Raw genomic sequence first — 18,017 nt, 5'->3', positions numbered from 1 at the left:
CAAATTGAGATCACATGGTGAAGAAAAGGCAGCTGTAATGATTTTCATCAATTCTCACCTTCTCCCTGGTCTCGTGGCTTCTTCACATGACCCAGAGGGACCCGCAGCAGCTGTGGCTGGACCTGTCCCTGCCCTGCTCCAAAGCTTTCCACATTCCCCGGCCCTGACTCCAGGACTTAGTGTCCGCTCTGTCCGACCATCCTCCCTACCTCTCTCCACCTGGCCCTCTGAGGCCCATGCCACACAATCACGTTCTTTACCAGCATCACTGACTGCTGTCATTCCCAAACACTCCGCACTGTCACCCTCTGGGCCTCTGCACATGCTGTCGAGTCAGCCCTTTGGGACAGAGCTCAGATGTCACTTCCTCTACAACGGGTCCCTGATTCACCCCAAGCCAATCAGTGTCAGCCGAGCCACTCAGTTACTTTATTAGGACCACCTCTCCCGGCCTGACCAGCTCTTCCAGCTCCCAGCCCCCCTCCCTACCTCCCCCAATGGCTCCCCAGTACCGCAGGCCACAGCCCGGGCTCCCTAGCCTCACATACAGGGCCCTCCGGGAGCCAGTCCCCACTCTCCTCCCCAGCTCCTCTCTCCCCATCGTCCTCAGATTCTCTCTACTCTCCAAACTGCACTGGATTCTCCAGAAACCCTGAAGCGTAAGGACTCCCCAAACAACCACGCTGTCCCGCCTCTTGGCCTCTGCACGTGCTGTTCTCGGCTGCAACACTTCCCATCGCCCTTTCCCAACACAGCGAGCCCTACCCCATCTTCGGGGCCACCTCCTCTCGGCTGGCCCTGTTCTGCGCTCCCACAGCCCTCGTCACCGCTATTATTTCTTACCAGTAGCCCTGTGCACAGATCCGTGTGCCAGGAGGCCGCTGCCTCGCCCTCCTGTAGTTTCCCCCGATCCCTTTTCCTAGCTCGCTGCCCTGTCCTCTCACGTAGCTCTCCGTCTCCTGCTTTTTCGCTGCCCTGCCCCCTCCTGCTGCCCACTTGTAGTTCGCTGTCCCACCCTCCTGCAGATCCGTGATCCGGTCGTTATGTGGTTGGTCGTTACGCCTCACGGCGTAAGAGATAATTAGCATATTCCTCTCTTATTGCACAGGAGGATACCACACCATCAATGGCAATACATGCGAACCACTCTCATCACCTTAAATCTCCTAGTATCCACACTGAGAGGGGGACAAAAACAGGTGAAGGAAGTCATCTGCCCAGTCACAACCAGCGGCCGAGCTCAGAGCGTCATGAGGATGTTTGCCTGGTGCTGAACCAGGTGGGGACAAGGACGAGCAACTGAAAGGCCAGGGCCCATGTCCTTACCTGTGATCCGCTTCGGGATCCCTGACGGGGAGACGGTGGCTGCAGGAGAGGTGCTGGAGAGGGGAGGGCTGGGGAGGGGAGGGCTGGGGAGGGGAGGGCTGCTCTCAGGGGACGTGACAGGGCCCGGAGCCGGGGAGACTTGTGGAGAGTTGGGGGCAGGCTTCTGGAAGAAGAAAGAGCAATTAGGTGGGGTCGGAGCGGGGGGACGGGGAGCACCCTACAATCTCATTTCCCAAGCAGCTGAGAGCAGAGGGATGCTAGCCCTTTCCTCTGTGTCTCTCCTCCTCTCCATGCCAATGAAGATGAGTTAGTAGTTGAAACAAGACACAAACAACAGTGGCTTAAGCAAGGTAGGGATCTTCTCTCTCTAAAGAGCACAAATGAGCCAGAGTGCAGAGTAGATGACAAGCTGTGAGAATGGGAGAGACTCCATAGCTGTGGGCCCTTCCTTTCCAGTCAACCATCAATGAACATTTTCTAGGCCTTCTTCCCAGATCCATATGGGACCTGACACCCATCCTCTTCACAGCCACCCCGAGAGGCGGGTGCCACGTGACCTGCACATCACAGGTGAGGCACACCGAGGTCAGGGGGCCTGCCCCAGGTGCTGGCCTGAGGCGGACATAGGACCACGGAGACCAACCCGGCTGCTCCAGGACACAACCACGAAACGCTTCCCCTCCTGGGGCACGTCTCCGGGGCCCCCCTGCGCGGCTGCTGCACTCCCCCAAAGGCTCATGGGAATTAGGGTTTCTCCCATAAAAGGGGGCAGGCTGATGGGACCCACCTGGTCTCTGGGGGACGGGATGGCTTCCTCCTCCTCCTCCTCCTCCTCCCCTTCGCTGCACAGGACCCGGGCCATCTTCCTCCCTGACCTCTTCACTGGAGAGTCGCTCTCGGGCACCGCCCTGTTCCGCTCCTTCAGCGCCACCCTGGAAGGGGGGAAATGGGGGCGTTCTAGCTGGCAGAGAGGGTCAGACACTCCAGCTCCCTCACCCTGTCTGCTTTTTCTCCTTTCAACCATCAATGAGCACTTCCTAGGGGCCTCCTAAGTATATACTGTTTTCTAATTATTACTGGTTTTAGAGAGAGAGGAAGGGGGAGAGAAACATCATCTTGTTGCTCCACTTATTTATGCATTCATTGGTTGCTTCTGGCATGTGCCCTGATCAGGGATCAAACCAGCAACCCTGATGTATTGGGATGACGCTCTACCCAACTGAGCCACCCAGCCGAGCCTAAGCACAGACTCTGAATTATCCATCTGTCCATGATGAATCTCGGGAGGCCTCCTGTGTGCCCACTGTGTGATGGGTGAAGCTGAGAGCAAAAAGCATGCTTTCTGGTGTGCGGCAGAATTTCAGTCATGAGTTTATGTGTACCAGGACATGAAAAAGGTTGAAAATCGCCAGGACCGGTTTGGCTCAATGGATAGAGCGTCGGCTTGGGGACTGAAAGGTCCCGGGTTCGATTCCGGTCAAGGGCATGTACCTTGGTTGCGGGCATATCCCCAGTAGGGGGTGTGCAAGAGGCAGCTGATCGATGACTCTCTCTCATCGATGTTTCTAACTATCTCTCTCCCTTCCTCTCTGTACAAAATCAATAAAACATATTTTTAAAAAAAAAGAAAAAGGTTGAAAATCACTGAATCTGACCAGCTGGCATCAAATTCAGCTTCTCCGCCTCTTAGAAAGTCTGCTCGAGAGCCGGTGTTTCAGACCTCACGAACCAACAGTGGTCCGCAGTGGCAGCCGCTGCTCCAACCGGTGGCCCATGAGGTCCGAAAGGTTGGTGACCGCTGCTCTGGAGACATGAAGCAGAGCCCTGAAGACAACTCCGAGGCCCTGGATCCAGCTGTGCCTGAAGCTGGACATCCCCTCTGGACGTCAGTGACGGAAGTCAAAAATTCCCTTCGGAGAGAGTCTGAGCTGAGTTTCTAACACTTGCGGCCAAGAGTCCCGACTGACAAAGGAACAACTTCGCCACATCCCAGACCCGTTACGTGCTTCGGAGGGGCCTCGGTCTCCCTGATGCCGCTGGGTGTCTCCTCCGGCTTCTTTGCCTTGCCCTCTTTCTTGGGGTGGAAAAATGACCTGGAGGAGCGAGCACAGGAGGGGCGAGAAAGAAATGAAAACAGCAAGAAAAGAAATGAAATGGAAACAGCAATAATTCCTCTGATCCGCAATGTCCTCTACAGCTTCTGACGCCAGTTCCCATCTACCGGGTATCAGATTTCAAACAACCCTCTTTGGTAAGGAAACGAAGCCCTGATGAGGAGGCAACACTCTGCTTATTTTCCTGCCCTCACTCAACCTGAGAGGCATGCCACATCCCCATTTTTCAGTGACGTGTATTAACTAAGCACGTAGTGTAAGCGAAGGACAGATTAGCCCCGGATTTCTCATCACATGAGAAAAATGCAGCCTGGGTCCGCATGAGGCACCGTGTCCCAGGTCTGCGTGGTGGTGTCCAGGTCTGGGTCTGATTCCCAAGGGCAAAGCTTTGGCACCTGGATCCAACTATTAACTCCAGAAGGTTCCAACGACACAGCCAAGTAATCTCCAATCCCCTTCCCCCTTTCCCTGAGCCCTGCCTCAGTACATGGCTTTTCAACCTGAGCATGCCTGCAGGGCAGGCCAGACCATTTCCTGTTGCATCGAGGATACTTAGCAGCAAGCCTAGCCTTTACCCCCTCTTGCCCCGCTGTGGCAACCTCAAATACTGCCACTGAGAACCACTGGGTTAGGCCAGCGGTCGGCAAACCGTGGCTCGTGAGCCACATACGGCTCTTTGGCCCCTTGAGTGTGGCTCTTCCACAAAATACCACGGCCTGGGCGAGTCTATTTTGAAAAAGTGGCGTTAGAAGAGGTTTAACTTTAAAAAATGTGGCTCTCCAAAGAAACTTCAGTCGTTGTACTGTTGATATTTGGCTGACTAATGAGTTTGCCGACCACTGGGTTAAGCTTTCCGAACCCTGCACCTAAAATGTTTTAGTTAACTCACGCCCGGTTTTCCAGGGCCCACTCCCCGTTTTCCAATACTGATCAACTTCTGGAAAATGCCAACCTGAGTTTTTCTAAGAAAAGGCAGCGAGTTACAGAGACAAGCAGAGACGCGAAGAGTTTAAGACGAGAAGGGGGACGAGGGTTTCTTACATGATACTTCGCTGCATGATGGCGGCAAAAGTGTCCCTTCCCCACTCCTCCTCTTCTCCTGTCTGCTGTTCTGGAACAGAAATCCAAATACTCGGTGAGAAGACTGCTTGTGCAGATACAAAAACTCACAAACCTCCCTTTTTTAAAAGATATTTTCATTAATTTCAGAAAGAAGGGGAAAGAGAGATAGGAACATCAATGATGAGAATAATTGATCAGCTGCTTCCTGCACAACCGACCCCTCCCCCCCATCAAGCTCCCAACCCAAGCTTGTGCCCTCCACTGCACTCGAACCTGGGACCCTTCAGTCCACAGGCCAATGCTCTATCCACTGAGCCAAACCGACTAGGGCCATAAACCTCCTTCTTGCAGAAAGAAAAAAAATATCCACAAAGTCAGAAACATGCATTTCCCCCTTGAGATGAAACTCCCTTTTTTCAGACCAGAATAAATTTTTTAATATATTTTTTTCTATTTTTTTACAGATAGGAAGGGAAAATGATAGAGTTAGAAACATCGATGAGAGAGAAACATGCATCAGCTGCCTCCTGCACACTCCCCACTGGGGATGTGCCCACAACTAAGGTACATGCCCTTGACCGGAATCAAACCTGGGACCCTTCAGTCCGCTGGCAGACGCTCTATCCACTGAACCAAACCAGTCAGGGCTGGACCAAGATAATTTGTCATTGAGATTTGCCAGTCATAGCTTTCATACACTTGCAGCTGCTGACCCTTCTCCATGTGTAGCTATGAGTCGCCTCACCCAGCGGTGGCCCCTGCTTCCTAGAAATACTTCCATACCTAGATGTCCTCCCCAATGAGTTAGTACTCATTCCTCACAGGCGTGTACCCCGTTCACTGTACCACCCCCCTTCACTTAGGCCCCACCCCTTCCCAGAGGGAGGCCTCCAAAGCCCGCCCCTTGGCCCCTCCCCCTCACAGGTAACCGAGGCCAGGCCACGCCCTATCCAGGAGGTTCCGACCTTCCACAAGGCCTTGGCCTGACCAGTGGTCGGCAAACTCATTAGTCAGCAGAGCCAAATATCAACAGTACAAAACGACTGAAATTTCTTTTGAGAGCCAGATTTTTTTAACTTAAATAATATAGGCAGGTACATTGTTATTAACTTAATTAGGGTACTGCTAAGCTGGCCTTTGCTAAAAACATGGTATTTTGCCCTGACCAGTTTGGCTCAGTGGGTAGCGTCGGCCTGTGGACTGAAGGGTCCCGGGTTCGATTCCGGTCAAGGGCATGTACCTTGGTTGCGGGCACATCCCCAGTAGGGGGTGTGCAGGAGGCAGCTGATGGATGTTTCTCGCTCTCTATCCCTCTCCCTTCCTCTCTGTAAAAAATCAATAAAAATAAAAAAAAATAAAATAAAAAAAATATATATATATATATATATATTTTTTTTTTTTTAAATCAGGGGGCCAAAGAGCTGCATGTGGCTCCCGAGCCGCGGTTTGCCGACCACTGGCCTCTCCATGGCCCACCCCTCTAAAGATGACCTCGCCCCCAACTTTTCCCTTTTCCCTCAGGTGGCCCCGCCCTCAGGGGCCCCGCCCCCAGGTGACCCCGCCCTTCGTGGGGCCCCGCCCCCGGGGGGCCCCTCCAATGTTCCGTGCCCCAGTCCATTTAAGCCATTTCCTGACTGTGCCCCCACCCAGGGGTCCGGTCCCTCCAAACCTCACGCAAAACCCTCTTCGTCCAACTAGCTCCAGCCGCGCGTCTACCTCCCACCCGGCCCACCGGCCTCCGCCCTCCGGCGGCCGCGCCGCCGGCGCTCTCCCCTCCTCACCGCGCCCCCGGCCGCCAAAGCCGGCAATTCCCCGCGAAGCCGCGAGCCCCGGGCGCCCCTCAGCCCCCGCGGGCCGCCCCACTCGCCTCGCGCTGGCCCCGCGCGCCGCAGCCCCGGGCGCCTCACCGGGAACCCCGGGTCCTCGACTGCGCTCCCAAATTCGCGCCACGGAATTCGCGCGCAGACCTCGGCGGCCGGGGGTGGGGCCGGGCTGGGAGGCGGGGCCCGGGCGACGTCCGCGTCGCCGCCGCCGCCGCCCGGTGGATGCCGGGAGTTGTAGTCTCCGGGGCGGGAAGCTGCTAGGGGAGGGGTGAAGACGGGGCGAGCCCTCCCGCAGAGCACGCTGGGAGCAGGCCCGCGCCTTTCCTCGGTCTGGACCCGCGGATGTGCCTGCGGGCCCCCGGAGTAACCGACGGGGAAAGAGGGAGACTTGGAAGAAGCCCGCTGCGCGAGGCACGGCGGGAAGAGAGGCCGGAGGCCGCGCGGGGCATCCCGGGAGCAAGGGCCTTGGCGCGGGGCATTGTGGGACGCCGCTCCGGGGCGGGTAGGTGAGTGGGGAGGGGCGGGAAGAAGGGTGCACATCTGGGGGAGGGAGGAGGTACCGCTGGGTGCGGCGGGCGGGGCTGGGAGGGGCCGGGCAAGCGGGCGGGCGGGGAGGGGCTGCAGGGGCGGGGGTCGCGCAGCCGGACGCTGGAGCATCTGAGTGATGGAGCGTGTCTGAGGACCAGGGGCCCTGTCTCGGACCACAACGCACCCCTGGAGGGTGATCCCTGTAGAGGAAAGGAGGGGGGCCCAGGGGGACGAGGGGAGTGCGACCGAGCAGGAAGGGGACGCAGACGAGTAGTAGTGACACTTCTGAGAACTGGCCCCGAGTGAGCGGGGTGCACGCCTGCGAGGACTGAGTCCCTGCCGTCTGTGGGGAGGACACCCAGACATGGAAGTATTTCTAGGAAACGGGGGCCACCCCTGGGGGAGGCGACTCACAGGAGCTACGCCTGGGGAAGGGCTAGCAGCTGCAGGTGCATGAAGACTGTGCCTGGGGGTGAGGGGTACCCGGCGGGATGTGGGGGCACATCTGGGGATGGAGCATCTTTGAGGGGTGTGTCACCGCTGTGCAGCCCAGTGCAGACACGCGGAGGGGAGAGGTCCTTACGCATGGGGGCTCCAGAGGTCACTGCCACCTGCGGGAGACACATCTGGAGGCGGGGAGGAGGTCTTCGCTGCAAGTTGGGAACCTATTTGAGGAAGTCTCCAGGAGTCATGTTTTGGGAGAGGGACCCCCACTGTACCGAGGGGTCACGTCCACGGAGGAGGGAACCAGAGCTGGCGTGAGGGGCCAGGATGGCAGGCTCCCGCCGTCCATCCGTGGGTAATGCAGGAGGTGGGAGAAGGCCGAGGATGGGGTGGAGGTTTGTTTCTAGAGATGAATGGGGTTGTACCCCCGGGGGGGGGGGGGGGGACCACAGAGGCCCCGGTGGCCAAGAGGCAGGTCTAACGTGGAGGGAGCGGGATGCTCCGGTGGGCGGGGTCTGCCGTCTCAGGCACCTGCCCCCTCTCCGCCCCCTTTGGCGCAGGTGCCCAGGATGGAGCCCCCGCGGGGCACGGCGGTGGGGCAGCAGGAGCAGGAGGAGCAGGAGCTGCTGGCACGGGCCTTCTTCTCCTGGGCCGAGTTCAGCCGTTTCTTCGATGCGTGGTGCCAGCAGCGGCGGGCGCTGTTCTTCGTCCAGAGCTCCATGCACCTGACGCGCTGCCACTGGGCCCGGCTGCCCCCGCTGCACACGCTCATCGACGAGCTCAAGTACAGCTACGTGCGGCTGGTGTGCAAGGACGTGCGTGCCCCCAGCCGGCCCGCCATGGGGTAAGTGAGCTCAGCCACCCCCCTGCTGCACGCTGGAGGGGCAAGGGGAGCTGGGGGGAGGAGGGGTAAGCACAGAGCCCCACACCCGGGATTGGAAGAGGGAGATGCCAAGTGAAACAGCTAAGTGTACCTTGTAAGAGAGGCTGAGAGGGTCAAGGAGGGAAGCTTAGCTGAAACCGGTGTGGCTCAGTGGGTAGAGCATCAGCCTGAGGACTGAAAGGTCCCGGTTCGATTCTGGTCAAGGGTATGTACCTTGGTTGCAGGCACATCCCCAGTGGGGGGTGTGCAAGAGGCAGCCGATCGATGTTTCTCTCTCATCAATATTTCTAACTCTCTATCCCTCTCTTCTCCTCTCTGTAAAAATAATAATATAATAATAATAAAAGAATAATAAAAAGGAGAGGAGGGAAGAAGAGGGCAGTGGGGATGTGCCCGAGGGTGACCGGGTGGCTCCTCTGCAGGCACCACGAGGCGGGCTGCCCCGCCTTCATCATCGTCAAGCTGAGCCCGCTGCGGGACCGCCTGGTGGTGACCGAGTGCCAGCTGACCCACTCACATCCGGCCTGCCCCATCGAGTTCGCCTACTACTTCCGCCCCGGCCGCCTGCTGGCCAACACCTGCCTGCCGGTGCGCACCACCAACAAGATCTCCAAGCAGTTCCTGGTGCTGGCCGACGTGCACCGCCTGCTCTCCTACTGCAAGGACCGCGACCACAGCGTCATCGACGCCCTGTGCGTGCTGCAGGGACTCTTCCACAGGGACCCTGAGGCCAAGGTGGGTCCCGGGAGAGGCTGGCGGGTCATTCCTTCATCCATTCATTCCTTCTCCCTCCCACTCATCCATTCACTCCCTCATCCATTCCTTCTCCCTCCCACTCATCCATTCACCTCCCTCATCCATGTCCTTCTCCCCTCGCACTCAGCCAGTCACTCCCCCCTCATCCATTCCTTCTCCCTCCCACTCATCCATTCACTCCCTCATCCATTCCTTCTCCCTCCCACTCATCCATTCACTCCCTCATCCATTCCTTCTCCCTCCCACTCATCCATTCACTCCCTCATCCATGCCTTCTCCCTCCCACTCATCCATTCACTTCCTCATTCATTCATTCTCCCTCCCACTCATCCATTCACTCCTTCCTTCATTCCTTCGTCATTCCTTCATCCATTCACTCCTGCATTCATTCATTCTCCCTCCCACTCATCCATTCACTCCTTACTTCATTCCTTCGTCATTCATTCATCCATTCACTCCTTCATTCATTCCTTCGTCATTCATTCATCCATTCGCTCCTTCATTCATTCCTTCATCATTCATTCATTCATCCATTCACTCCCTCATTCATTCCTTCTCCCTCCCACTCATCCATTCACTCCTTCCTTCATTCCTTCGTCATTCGTTCATCCATTCACTCCTGCATTCATTCATTCTCCCTCCCACTCATCCATTCACTCCTTACTTCATTCCTTCGTCATTCATTCATCCATTCACTCCTTCATTCATTCCTTCGTCATTCATTCATCCATTCGCTCCTTCATTCATTCCTTCATCATTCATTCATCCATTCGCTCCTTCATTCATTCCTTCGTCATTCATTCATCCATTCGCTCCTTCATTCATTCCTTCGCCCACTACGTTTGGGGACATTGGGGGGGCAGCAGCGGCGAAGACCCAGGTGGTCCCTGCCCTCAGAGACGCCCTCTGGTGCAGCGCCAGCACCTCCCAGTCCAACTTCCTGCCTGATGGAAAGGGTCGGTGAGGCTGTGCTGCCTGCAGGGAAGTCCCGGCCACAGTTAGCCATCGAGCCCTTGAGCATGGCCAGTAGGGCCGAGGAACTGGATTTTAAATTGCATTTCTTTTCTTTTTTTTTAATATATTTTATTGATTTTTTAAAGAGAGGAAGGGAGAGGGAGAGAGAGTTAGAAACATCAATGGGAGAGAAACATTGATCAGCTGCCTCCTGCACATGCCCCACTGGGGATGTGCCCGCAACCCAGGTACATGCCCTTGACCGGAATGGAACCCGGGACCCTTCAGTCTGCAGGCCGACGCTCTATCCACTGAGCCACACCGGTTTCGGCACTGCTTGCAATTTAAATGGCCCCTGCTGGCTGCCGGCCACCTTGCAGAAGTGACCGCTGGCACTACCTCGCAGTTGCAGAGGGAGAAGCCGACAGTAGGCACACACATCCAGATATGATACCAGGTCATGGGGCTGGGCGCTAGGGAGAGGAGGGTTCAAGGTGACGGGAGGCGCTGTGTTAGAAACGGTGCATGGAAAGTGTTGACTGGGGTGGTCTCTGAGGTCCACTCTCGTGGAACACCCCCTTCTGTGATCCATCCCCCCAGTGCCCCTGGTCTGTGCGTCTGAGCTGACACCCACACCCACATTTTTTTAAAATATTTTATTGATTTTTTTTACAGAGAGGGAGGGAGAGGGAGAGAGAGAAACATCGATGAGAGAGCAACATTGATCAGCTGCCTCCTGCACCCCTCCCCCCCGGGTATGTGCCCACAACCAAGGTACATGCCCTTGAGCCTAACCCCGAAATCATATTCAGCATCTTAAACAGTATTGGAAGGCAATACATTGTATGAAAAGCCAAGGAAGCGCACCACTGAATTACCTCACAGCACCACTATAATTTTTTTCAACCGCCATCCGTTTTTACGCTGTTACTTTATGATTTAATTTACGTCAGCAGAAGTTTCAATCTGGTGTTGGCTGATATGATGTAAAAAGAGGCTACATGAAGCCCTATCCGGTTTTGCTCAGTGGATAGAGTAGGGGTGTCGAACTCAATCAGAGAAGGGGCCAAAATCTAAAATCCAGCCTAAATCGCGGGCCGAATGGTTTACTGAACAGTCATAAACTGTCATTGTGATATGCCCGCAACCAAGGTACATGTCCTTGACCAGAATCGAACCCGGGACCCTTCAGTCCCCAAGCTGACACTCTATCCATTGAGCCAAACCGGTCTCGGCAGAAGAAGTTTACGTTTAAACAATGTGGCTCTCAAAAGAAATTTCAATCATTGCACTGTTGATATTTGGCTCTGTTGACTAATGAGTTTGCCCACCACTGCCCTAGCCAGTTTGGCTCAGTGGATAGAGCGTCGGGCTGCAGAACCAAGTGTCCCAGGTTCGATTCTAGTCAAGGGCACATGCCCAGGTTGTGGGCTTGGTCCCTGGTGGGGGGCGGGCAAGTGGGAGGCAGCTGATCAATGATTCTCTCTCATCGTTGATGTTTCTAGCTCTCTCTCTCTCCCTCTTCCTTCCTCTCTGAAATCAATATATATATATATATATATATATATATATATATATATATATATATATATTTTTTTTTTTTTTTTTTTTTTTTTTTTTAAAGGGCAAAGCCAGGATTCAAACACTGTACCCTGACCTCCACTCCAGAGACGAAGGCCCTGGAGGTCACTCACACCCATGCACTGGTGCACGCACACGGCCAGGTGTCTGAAATGCATCAAATCCTTCAGGGGCTTACCTCTTAGGCAGGGCAAACGGGCAGTAAGCAAACCAGCCAACATAGAGGTGACGTGCTTCAGGGCGGTACGTGCCATGGCCAGAAGGGGTGAGAGAGAGCCAGAGAGAAGACCATATGGGGACGTGGTCTTTACTATATAATCCTATCTAATAAAGAGGGACTATGCTAATTGACCATCACACCCTCACAAAGATGGCAGTACCCACACCCAATAAGGAGGAAATATGCTAATTAACTGCCACTGCCTCAAAGATGGCAGCGCCCAGTCCCCTCAGCCCTACTGGGGTGGCAGGTGCGCTCACAGGCAGGTTTGGCTGCTCCACACACCTGCCTCCAGAGTCCCCCAGCTCCCTCAGCCCCCAGCCACCCAGGGCCACCCACGGCTGAGGTAACCAGGGCAGGCTGAGGCTTGTGCTGCCGGCAGTGGCAGCAGCAGAGGTGTGACGGGGGTGTCACCTTCCCCTGGTCGCTGAGTCACCTCCTGCCCCTGAGGGCTCCCAAACTGTGAGAGGGGGCAGGCCAGGCTGAGGGACCCCCTCCCCGTCCTCCAGTGCATGAATGTTCATACACCAGGCCTCTAGTTACTCTATAACCACAGTGATAATGAACACTTTGAAAGCACTTGCTTTTTGAGTGAGTATTGCTGAATAATAGCAATATTTGTGCCAGGCAGCATTCTAAATGCTTTCGTTGATTTCAGCCTTCCAGCCACAGAGGTACCCGCGGCATCATCATCATCTCACAAATGAGATGGAGGTCAGGGCAGTTGCCGGGAGCCGCACAGCCCGGAGGTTAGGCTTCTGCGGGATCTGACTCCCCGTGCTGGAGGGAATGAGTGTTCTGTTCCCAGAAAGGGAAATGGGGGGTGGGGGAGGTTACGGGGGAAGCCGAGGCACAGGCCCAATGACAAGGCTGGAAAGTGGTGAGGCCCAGACTCAAACCCCAGCAGTCTGGCTCCGTGGTCTCTGCGCATTAGCACCCCAGTGGCTCTCACGCTTGAGCCGGGCTTGTCTCCGGAGGTTGCTAGGTCCATCCCCCAAGTTCCTGACTTAGCAGGAGGGGGCGGGCTTGAGAATACGCACTTCTGCCAGGATCCTGGCAGGTGATGTGGGCGCTGCTGGTCCCGGGCCACACCCTGAGAGCCGCTGCCTTGGGCTGCCTCTCAGCGCAGGAAGGGATCGCTAGCTTGCTTCCGCTCTCCATTCCAATAATTACAGGCTGTTGTTGTTCCTTGCGAGTAAGGAAACGGAAACTCGGAGAGGGTGTGTAGTGCGAAAATCACGCAGCTGTTAGATGGTGGTGCCAGGATGGCAAACCCAGGCGATTGGCCTCCAGGGCCCACATTTTTAACCATCACCCTGCACTGCCTCCTGCCGGTCAACATAATAACTGCATGCCCACTTGAACGAATGGATTTCCAAACACCCCCACCCCCCAGCCGGGGAAACTGCAGTGGGGGGAGCTGGGCGCAGCAACCCCCTCCCTGCCCTGACCTCCTCCCCCCGCTCCCGCCCCGCCCTCAGGTGAAGCTGGTGTTCATGGAGAACCAGGCGGTGGTGGAGACCGTGTTCTTCCTGACGTCGCGCACCCGCGCGCTGCTGCGGCGCTTCCCGCGCCTGCTCCTGGTGGACCGGCTGCCGGGCCTGCAGGGCGCGCTGGACCTGCTGGCCGTGCTGTGCGTGGACGGCGCGGGCCGCGCGCGCCAGGCCGCCTGCTGCGTGGCGCGGCCGGGCACGCCGAGCCTGCTGCGCTTCGCGCTGGCCTCGCTGCTGCAGAGCGCGCCCGAGGTGAAGGGCCGCGTGCGCTGCCTGACGGCGGGCCCCGAGGTGGCGGCGCAGCTGCCCGCCGTGCGCCAGCTGCTGCCCGGCGCCCGCGTGCAGATCTGCCGCGCGCAGGGCCTGGAGGCGCTGTTCAGCCGCGCGCAGGAGCTGGGCGGCGCGGGCCGCGAGGACCCGGGGCTGTGGCCGCGCCTGTGCCGCCTGGTGGGCGCCCCGTCGCCCGCCGCCTACGCCGAGGCGCTGGCCGAGCTGCGCGCCCACGGCCCCGCCGCCTTCGTGGACTACTTCGAGCGCCACTGGGCGTCCCGGCGCGACATGTGGGTGCGCTTCCGCGCCTTCGAGGCGGCCCGCGCGCTGGACGCGTGCGCCCTGGTGCGGGGCCACCGCCGCCGCCTGCTGCGCCGCCTCAGCCCGTCCCGCAGCCTGGCGCAGTGCCTGCGCGACCTGGTGGCCATGCAGTGGGCCGAGGCCGCCGGGGAGGCGGCGCTGGACGGCGGCGGGGGGCCGTGGCTGGAGGGCGAGCGGGGCAGGGGGGCCCCGGTGGAGGATGAGAGAGAGAAGGGCCAGGGCCAGGAGAACGGGGACTGGGGAGGCGCCCCGTTAGAGGAGTGGGCCCGGGAGCTGGAGGCCGGAGACGGGCCTGGGGCGCAGTCGGAACACGAGAAGGAGAGGGGGGTGCAGATCCGGTACTGGAGAGGGGTGCAGCTGGAGAACCAGAAGGTGAGGGGGCTCGAGGGGAGCGTGTGGAGAAGGTCCCAGCTGGAGAGCGAGCACCGGGGCTGGAGGGGGGCCCAGCTGGAGGGGGAGGGGGACTGGGGGCTGGAAGGTTACGCCTGGAGGGGGGCCGCCGTGGAGGACCAGGGCCTGAGGGGGCTGGAAGGGCACCCCTGGAGGGTGGCGCAGGTGGAGGACCACAGGGTTAGGCCTCTGCAGGCCGCGGACGGGAGGGCCTCGCTGGACTGGGCCAGGGCCAGGGGCCTGGAGGGAGGCGGCTGCAGGGGCGGGCAGGGGCCGGATGCAAAAGCCTCTGGGCTGAAGCCCGGGGACCAGAGGGGGCTCCCGGGGGAAGCGGAGAAGGGAGGGCGGACGGAGGTCGGGAACTGGAGGGGGGTCCATTCGGAGAAGCCCCCGGAGCCGGTCCCTGAGGACAGAGACCAAAGGGCGCCCCTTTGGGGACCGGAGAGGAGAGGGCCGGAAATCAGAGGAGAGAGGGGAGCGTGGTCGGGGGGCAAGAGGAGAAGGGACCAGGAGGACGTAGTTCTGGTCCAGCTGGGGGACACGCGGCCGACAGGCCTGGAGAACGGAGGGGGCCCCAAGAACCCAGGAGGGCCGGGCAGGGAGTGTGTGGATGCCGGAGGGGGGTGTCCGGGGCTGGGGAACGGGGTCGTGTGCGGCACCCCCACGGGGACCGTGGTGGAGAGTGACCCTGAACGGGCAGGGGACAGACTTCAGGACGGATGCGAAGGAGAAGGCCCGGGAGAACCAGAGAGACCTCGCTGCCCGTCCGGAGAGCGGGAGGCGGACCGGGAGCCGCTGGCCAAGTTCCGAGCGGCCTGCGGGCCGGAGCTGGCGGACCTGGTGGCCGAGGAGCTGTCCTTCGCCAGGCAGCACGGGGCCCGGGGCTTCCACACGACCGCGGCGGGCTTCGCCCTCAAGGACGGCGCCTCGGACTTCTTCCTGGACGCCGCCCTGACCCGCTGCAGCTGCTCCATCCACGCCGCCCGGCGCCTGCCCTGCCGCCACCTCTTCGCCGCGCGCCTCCTCACCGGGGCCGCCTTGTTCCACGCGGACCTGCTCAGGGGCTGCTGGGGGAGGGCCCCGGAGTCCTGACCCTCAGCCCCCGCCCGCCGCCCTCCCCGCGAGGGCCGGGGGGCATTCTCTGATCCCAAAGATAACAAGGCCGGCCCGAGGAGGCCGCCCCGCCCCGCCGACCACCTCCTGGGTCCGCCAGGGACCTCCCCTTGGCGGGTTGCCTCTCTGGGTCGGAGGGGAAGTGGTCAGGGGTCTCCAGGGTCCTGGAGCCACAGGCGTGGAAGGTGGCGGCCAGCGTGGATGCTGAGGGCTTCCTCAGACGGTGAGGCATCGACAGGGTCAGGCCGGGGCAGAAGGAAGGAAGGACCACAGAGGAGGGGACACCTGGCTCTGGGGCCACGTCCGCGGAGCGCAGGGGGAGGAGGGGCAACGCAAGGAAGGAGGACCGATGGAGGAGAGGTCAGGGGAGAAGAGACAAGAAGATGTGCTGCTTGTTCTTGTGAGTTCCACTTGGTTTGGCAGCACTGGCTGCCCCTCCCACAGCCCACTAGCTACCCAGATAGGATCTAGGGAGCAGCCACAAGGTCAAGCTCAGTGATGCGTAGAGGACTGTGCCCTCCAAGCTGGGACTTGTTTGCGGCTTTGCCAGCAGGTCAGTCCGAGGCTTAACCCTATAACCGCTCCCTACAAAGACAGAAATGGGGGAGAGCGTGCAAGAGGAGGCGGGATGGAGAGGAAACAGGAAGAAGCAGAGGGAGGCAGGAGGAGGGCCCGGGAGAAGGTGGAGAGGGAAGAACATACATACGGGGACCCAACAAAGGAAAAGGGGGGGAGAGGGGGAGAGAAGACAGGAAGGAGTGATTTGGGTTCTCTCCCCAAGGACTGGAGGCTTGGGTCCCGTCCCCTGCTGGCCGGTCATTCCCAGAAGTCAGAGCAGGAGGGAGCCCGGAGAGGGTTGGGGGATGGTCGGGGGCCTCCCGTGGCAGAGGGGAGCAGTCGGGCTGTTGTGCTTTAAGATCGGAATAAAACAGCACTATTTTGGTTTCCATGCTGAGTTCTTGGCTTCTGGGGGCGGGCCGGGGGCCCAGGCCCGGAGGGAAATCCAGATGGTCCAGCATTTCTCCATTCTTTCCGCGGGCTGCTGGGGGCTGCTGGGGGCCGGTGAAAGGAAGGGGACACAAGGAATGTCCCATCTCCCCGGCAGCTTAGGCTTCCTGTGCCCCTACCTGCTGCACATGCTCAGCTCAGTCCCTTCGGGCCTCCCCTCAATGTCACCTCCTAAGGGCCACCCCTGAACAGTTCACCTAAGGAGTCACCCCAAAAAATAAGTTAAAGCCACTCCGTTCTTTCTCAATGTTTCATATATATACTAGAGGCTCCACACACGAAATTTGTGCACAGGGCGAGTCCCCTCAACCCAGCCTGCTCCCTCTTCAATCGGGGATCCCTCTCACAATCCTGGACTGCTGGCTCCTAATTGCTCACCCGCCTGCCAGCCTGGTTGCCCCTAACTGCCCTCCCTCCTCACCAGCCTGGTCACCCCCAACTGACCCCCACCAGCCTGGTCACCTCTTGCTGCCCCCCCCCCCCCTGCTGGCCTGGTCACCCCCAACTACCACTACCCACCCCTGCCAGCCTGGTCACCCCATGCACCCTGCTGTTCAGTCATCTGGTCGTCCCTCACTAACCCCCCTGCTGACCTAGTCCCCCCACACCTCCTACTTTTTCAGTCATTTGCTCAGCCCTTGGGCCAGCCCTGGGCAGCTGGGCAGCCGACATCCGACATCCAAGGCTTGCCTGTGCCTTGAGCCAACCCTGGCCGGCTGGGGGACTGAGGGGACTGGGGTTCTCTTGAGATAGGAGCAACAGAGCAGCCAGACCCACCCTCTTTTGTGAGGGTGTGATGGTCCATTAGCATATTCCCTTTTTATTAGATAGGATATACTAGACATACACATTCATACTAGAGGCCTGATGCATGAAATTTGTGCAAGTGTAGACCTTCCTCCAGCTGCTGGCTCCAGCTTCCCTCTGGGACCTGGGCCCCAGGCTTCCCTCACAGCCCCAGCTTCGCCCAGAAGTTTGTCCAGAAGGATGTCTGGTCTAATCAGCACATTATGTTTTTATTATTATAGATACGTTTTTATTTATTTCAGAAAGTGAGAGAGATAGAAACATCAATGATGAGAGAGAATTATTGATCGGCTGCCTCCTGCATGCCCACCACTAGGGATTGAGTCCACAACCCAGGCATGTGTCCTGACCAGGAGTTGAACTGTGACCTGGTTCATGGATCAACACAACCACTGAGCAACACAAGCCAGTCTCAACATTATTCTTTACAACCTTAGCACTTTCTGAGAGCATACCATGTAGCTATTGACCAGTGTAGCAGTGCCTAAGCATACAGAGGATAAAGCCAGACTCTCTCAGTCCAATCCCAGCTCTGGTACTTACTTGCTATGTGACACGTGGTTTCTTATTCTGTCTTCGTTACAGTTTGGGGATAATAATAGTGCGAATCCAAGGATAGATGAGTGAGTGTGTGTACCAGTGTTCTAACACTCCCCTTCCCCAAAGGGCTCTCAATTGCCTATTAACATGCCCTGTTTTCCAGTGATCTGTGTCCCCCATTTTTTTTTTTAAGTTTGTCCTTATTTTTTTTATTTTTTTAAAATATATTTTATTGATTTTTTTACAGAGAGGAATTGAGAGGGATCGAGAGTTAGAAATGTTGATGAGAGAGAAACATCGATCAGCTGCCTTTTGCACACCCCCCACCGGAGATGTACCTGCAACCAAGGTACGTGCCCTTGACCGGAATCGAACCCGGGACCT

At 58.1% G+C, this 18,017-nt stretch overlaps 2 protein-coding genes across 13 annotated transcripts in view; one reads left to right on the top strand and one right to left on the bottom strand.

Annotated features, from left to right (window-relative positions):
• LIG1 (DNA ligase 1) overlaps positions 1-6,517 on the bottom strand; it is a 29,040-nt gene extending 22,523 nt beyond the window's left edge. For 6 of the 10 annotated variants that reach the window (XM_036432625.2, XM_036432627.2, XM_036432630.2 and 3 more), the window contains exons 1-5: positions 6,370-6,488; positions 4,482-4,551; positions 3,333-3,419; positions 2,114-2,258; positions 1,327-1,489 (exon numbers count right to left, since the gene is read on the bottom strand). In XM_036432625.2, coding sequence (XP_036288518.1) covers positions 1,327-1,489; positions 2,114-2,258; positions 3,333-3,419; positions 4,482-4,498 — 412 coding nt within the window. In that variant the 5' untranslated portion in view covers positions 4,499-4,551; positions 6,370-6,488. Of the gene's footprint in view, positions 1-1,326; positions 1,490-2,113; positions 2,259-3,332; positions 3,420-4,481; positions 4,631-6,283; positions 6,303-6,369 lie in introns of those variants that run through there. The other 4 variants (XM_036432629.2, XM_045579767.1, XM_045579769.1 and 1 more) reach the window with 4 other exon arrangements.
• Positions 6,518-6,644: 127 nt separating this feature from the next.
• On the top strand, positions 6,645-16,221 carry ZSWIM9 (zinc finger SWIM-type containing 9). Of its 3 annotated transcripts, none has more exons than XM_036432632.2 (4): positions 6,645-6,827; positions 7,858-8,141; positions 8,603-8,915; positions 13,173-16,221. In XM_036432632.2, exons 2-4 carry the CDS (start codon positions 7,867-7,869, stop codon positions 15,255-15,257), a joined length of 2,673 nt encoding a protein of 890 aa, XP_036288525.1. In that variant the 5' UTR covers positions 6,645-6,827; positions 7,858-7,866; the 3' UTR covers positions 15,258-16,221. The 3 variants fall into 3 exon arrangements, with proteins under 3 accessions (XP_036288525.1, XP_036288524.1, XP_045435729.1); XM_036432631.2 differs by having other exon boundaries at positions 6,645-6,831; XM_045579773.1 differs by lacking the exon at positions 6,645-6,827 and adding an exon at positions 6,959-7,652.
• The last annotated feature ends 1,796 nt before the right edge of the window (positions 16,222-18,017 follow it).

This window comes from Pipistrellus kuhlii, unplaced genomic scaffold (genome assembly GCF_014108245.1).
Source record: "Pipistrellus kuhlii isolate mPipKuh1 unplaced genomic scaffold, mPipKuh1.p scaffold_m20_p_114, whole genome shotgun sequence".
Lineage (NCBI taxonomy): Eukaryota > Metazoa > Chordata > Mammalia > Chiroptera > Vespertilionidae > Pipistrellus > Pipistrellus kuhlii.
This window is presented reverse-complemented; position numbering and strand designations above follow the sequence as displayed.

Excerpts from the sequence above, each read along its gene's own strand:
- ZSWIM9 (XM_036432632.2), top strand. The coding sequence starts at position 7,867 with ATGGAGCCCCCGCGGGGCACGGCGGTGGGGCAGCAGGAGCAGGAGGAG. Across the intron at positions 8,142-8,602 it reads CCCAGCCGGCCCGCCATGGG|GCACCACGAGGCGGGCTGCC; the intron begins GTAAGTGAGCTC and ends GCTCCTCTGCAG. Across the intron at positions 8,916-13,172 it reads ACAGGGACCCTGAGGCCAAG|GTGAAGCTGGTGTTCATGGA; the intron begins GTGGGTCCCGGG and ends CCCCGCCCTCAG.